Raw genomic sequence first — 5,009 nt, 5'->3', positions numbered from 1 at the left:
TTACAAAGACATTTTACAAAATACTTTAAAATAAAAAATAAAATAAACATATTTTACGAAGACTAAAATAAAGATAAAATAAAAAATTAAATTACACTAATAAAAATATATTTAGGTAAAAAATTTATCATATACAACTAGAAAGATAAATTTAAAAGGATTTAGCTCAATTAATTAAAAATAAATAAAACTCCTGCACGAAACAACTAAGACGTGGCTACGCTTTACTTGTGGGGCAACCCTCACATTGACTATTGAGCAGCATCCGGATTGGCATTCACTATGCAAACCTACCAAATCAAATACAGTGAATTCATTGACTATTTTAAAAATTACTTTTCTTCAAATTTTTTAAAGTAAACCAAAGTAAATATCTAATCAACTTTCCTAAAAAAACTAATAAACCGATAACACTTATATTCAGTCATGAATTCAAGAAACATTTAAGAGAAATAAAAAAATAAACAGATTAAAGTTTAACATATCATTATAGATACTTATATTGCTATCCCAAATATATAGTTAATTAAAAATCTAAAATTATATCATTTTCTTATTAAAAAATTATGCGCTCGTGAGTTATGCCTCCATCGTTTTAAAAACTGCAAGGACCCAATTAGAAAAAAAAAATAGGGACGTAATTTAAAATTTGGTAAAAGTTCAAAAATCCAAAAATAATTAAATCTTAAATATTTCAATAATCTTATGACATTATTAACTGTTTTTTTTATTGGCAAAGATTAGTTACACATTTGTATTCGATCATGTTCATTTACTTTTAATTATTTATGAAATATTATTAACTTTCTATCATTATAATTAACTAGTTTTTTATGATAAAAAAAATTAACCAGATTTTTTTATGGTGAGGAATACATAATTTATTAGTTGTACGTTAGTCTTTTTCCTCATTTTAACAGGTAACATTACTTTGGCACAGAATAACTACAACGTGTCTTCATTTGAATGGTGGGGCATCCCTCGTAAATATGTATTCAGTTATTGACAATGCAAACCTACCCGTTCATAAAACAATTAATTAGAAAAACACTTTGTTTTGTGTTATGTGATGTCCTACACATTACCCTTGTTTAGGATATCGTATTTTTGACTATCATTTTAAATGGGTTACACTCACACAGGAAACAAACAAACTCATCTGAGATGAAAATGGGCTATGGTAGAAGCAGAGCATCCTCTGTTTTGGACGGTTTCACTCTAAACCCCGTGCCATACCCGGTTATGCTAATCTTATCACTGATCCTGTTATTCCTCGGCATTTCGGGGTGGATGCTGTTAGCCACACCAGTGGTGCTTATACTCGTAGTTCGTTGGTTATCGTCAGTGTATACTTCAGAATGGTTCTTCTTTAACTCCTTGCCATTGGAGAGGCGTAGGAGAACTCACCACTTCCCATCAGAGGGTAGCTCCCCTCGGGGTGTTGCTGCTTGTTCTCGTGCTTCTTCATTTTCAGTCCACTTTTCTTGATGCATGGTTTGTTTGATTTGATTTCGCGTTCTGTTTAGTGTCTCTATAGTTTTTTGTTTTTATTTTTACGGGCTTTGTTTGTGTTTATTACTTATTTATAGAGAAATGACATAGTGACTTTGATGCAAGCCTTGTGATTATTGTATATATGTAGGTGATTAGATTATGCTCCTCTATGAATATCAATTGGATTTAAAGGTGCTTTCTGATTATGAATGTATTTCTTCCTACATGATGATGGCAAACGGGCAGAAAATGTAAGATTTTTTAACAATTTTTTATTAAAAGGAAAAAAGATTGCTAAAGTACATTATTAATGATTCAAATAAAAGATATGGTTATGTTCATCATTTTATGTATGCCATTTAATATTTTTTAGTTATTTTAATCACTAATTTTATCAAATATTTATAATTTAATAAATTAATTTAAAAATTATTATCTTTTAATTTTTTAATTTTTCGGTTAGTTTTTCAACTAATTTTTTGTTAAAGATAGTTTTATTATAATTGAAATCACGGTTTCTTACTTGAGATACTTAGTATTAGTGAACGAAACTTAATCCCGTATTTCTGCTTAAAAGATGGGGAAGAAACGCAATTGTCTTGGATTTGTTTGTTCTTTAGGCTTAAAATAATGTAATTATTATCATCAGTTTCTTAGACGTGTATATTAAATTGTACTCTATTGAGTATACTGAATTACACTCATCCGGGTTATGGGTAGGAAAATTTTGTCTTTATATTCCTTAAACTTATGCTATGTAAGATAGCTAGTCATATGCCTTATTAAAGAATTTTACAAGTCACTTATTTATCGTTAGTTAATCTATAAAATTTGACAATAGAAAAATGACAAACCATCTTTTTCAAGAAATATTTTATTCTTAAGTAAATTTGATAATTATTGAAATTTAATTTTGAGTAACTTCTTTTTTTCCTTACCAAAACTATCTCTATCAAACACTATATTGACTAAAAGATCTTGTAAACATGAATTCATGTGTGTTTGGAATGGTGTTGGAGATAAGAAATCATTCATAAGAAATTCTATCCCATTATCAGTTCTTATAACTTTAACTTTACTATCAAATTGATTATGAACTAAAATAATGAAATCCTGAATATGTTTTCTAGCCTCAGCTTTGGTATGCATCAAAAATGTCCAAGTGAATCGTGTGTGATCATCAACCACTGTTAGAAAATACCTATGTCCTAGCATTGATGTTTTTGCACATGGTCCCCAAATATCTATGTGTAAAACTTCAAAACTACATGATGCATATGTACTACTATTTAAAAAAGGAAGCCTTTTATGCTTAGCATAATGACATGCATTGCAAACTAAATCTTTATTGAATTTCAGAAAGGGATAAGTGCCTTGCATTTTCTGTAATCTTTCAAAAGACAGGTGTCCTAATCTAGAATGTCATAGATCTATTGGTATGATGGTACAATTTGGATGAACAATTTCTGTTTCAATACTACAAGTGGCTGGTCTGGTTGGAGTGAGATAGTATAATCCATTTCTCATTTCAACTATACCAATCTTGGCTTGAGTGAGTGCATCCTGCATTAAGCATGAATCAGAGGAGAAAATGAGCTTGCAATGGTTTGTAGAAACCAACTTAGATATTGAGATCAAGTTAAAAGAAAAGGCTGGAACATATAGAACTGAAAACAAAACTATTGAGTCAGAAATGCATACATCACCCGAATGTGTAGCTGACACATGGTGAGTTGGTGACCATTGGGAAGCTTAACTAGGATTAGAGGATTCAATTTTGTATATGATTTAAAAGAACTAACAGATGCCGACACATGGTCTGTTGCACCTGAATCTAAGACCCAAGTGCAGTGTGTGCATGTGTTATTCACAAAAAATGGGTGCTTACCATGGACTGGTGTTGTATCAACTGAACAAGAGGCAATCTATTTTGAACTGCTAGACATACTATCTGAATTCCCTTCACTTGGTTGCTGGATTAAGGCAAGTAGAGCTTTGTATTGCTCAGGTGAAAATCGAATTTCTTTGGGCTCAATTTGCTGTGTTTGATCATTGGTGATTGCTTCATCTCTTGTCACCAAGCTATTTCCACTGCTCCTTGAATTAGAAAACTTAAAACCTGGTGGAAATCCATATTTCTTATAGCAAACCTCAACTGTATGGCCTGTTTTCCCACAGTAAGTGCAGATCTTATAATTTCTAAAGCTATTCATCTTGTTCCTCTCATTACTACCCGAAGGCATGCCATGTTTTTTATAACATACACTTTCAGTATGTCCAGTCATTCCACAATAATTGCAAACAAGTTTTGCTGCATTAACCAGGCTGTGTTTCATTTCTATGCTGTTAACATTTATCAAACTATTTCCAAGCTGCTTCTCTTGCTGTGCAACATAGGAAAAAATTCTAGAAATCTCTGGAAGTGGATCCATGGGAAGTACATGTGATCTTACATTTCCAAATTGCTCATTCAAACCTCTAAGAAACTGAATTGCCCGATCCTCTCGTTTTCTCTGTGCTACAGTTTTAAGTGCTATACAAGTGCATCGTGAATTACATGTACATGTAGGATCAGGCCTAAAATTCTCTAACTCATCCCATATTATGCGTAGTTTTGTAAAATACTCGGTAACTGAGAGGTTACCTTGTCTAATCAAAGTTGCTTCCTATTGAAGGTCTGAAATCCTGAATAAATCGCTTTGTGCATATCTGGATTTTAGATCTTTCCAGATCTCTTCAGCCTTATCCATCCATAGAATGTTTTGTCTAATTGTCATAGACACAGAATGTACAATCCATGAGACTACCATGTTGTTGCTCCTCTTCCAAGCTCCATAGGTCCGGTCAGTTTTCAATGGCTCAGTTGCTCCTCCATCAACAAACTCAAGTTTATTTTTGGCACTCAAAGCAGTCATCATTGATCTGCTCCATGAGTGATAATTTGTGGAATCAAGAACTGGAGATACAAGCGAAACCGAGGGATTCTCGCTTGGATGCAAGTAAAGGAAGTTGTCTATGACTGGGATGTGTGTATCTCTTTCACTCATTGTCACAATCGAAGATCGAAGCTAGATGAAACTCAAAACAGAGGTGAAGAAAGGATAAATTGCTTCAGAAACTTCTCTTGATTGCGCAGCAGAGCTTTTCAATGATACCATGTCACAAATCAAGCTTGAACTAGAGAATTACCACGCACAGATCTGCACATTAGGTGCAGTAGCTATCGAGATAAAGAAAAAACAGAGGCTATTGCTCGAGAAGATAGGAGGAAAAACTTATGAACAAGAAAGCAAAGAAATTGAGCAAGATGATCAAAACAAGTTTCTGTCTTATTCATTGAGCAAAAAGGAACTTATATACAGATTTAGAATAGATGCAGAAACTAACACAAAAGCAGTTACAAATCTGTTAGAGTTCAAAATGAATTTGACGTGTAGTTTTCTGGTAGCTTGCTTCCCTTGATTAAGAGAATGTATTCCTTCCTAAATGATGATGGCAAACGGGCAAAGGAAATG

General features: G+C 32.5%; 1 protein-coding gene across 1 annotated transcript; it reads left to right on the top strand.

Moving 5' to 3' along the window:
- Positions 1-1,170: 1,170 nt before the first annotated feature.
- LOC114414029 lies at positions 1,171-1,488 on the top strand. The gene has a single exon (XM_028378401.1). It carries the CDS (start codon positions 1,171-1,173, stop codon positions 1,486-1,488), a length of 318 nt encoding a protein of 105 aa, XP_028234202.1.
- Positions 1,489-5,009: the final 3,521 nt, after the last annotated feature.

This window comes from Glycine soja, chromosome 6 (assembly GCF_004193775.1).
Source record: "Glycine soja cultivar W05 chromosome 6, ASM419377v2, whole genome shotgun sequence".
Taxonomy (NCBI): domain Eukaryota; kingdom Viridiplantae; phylum Streptophyta; class Magnoliopsida; order Fabales; family Fabaceae; genus Glycine; species Glycine soja.
The sequence above is the reverse complement of the archived record's forward strand: the minus strand, read 5'-3'. Positions and strand labels throughout refer to the sequence as shown.

Coding starts and splice junctions, on each gene's coding strand:
- LOC114414029 (XM_028378401.1), top strand. CDS start 1,171: ATGGGCTATGGTAGAAGCAGAGCATCCTCTGTTTTGGACGGTTTCACT.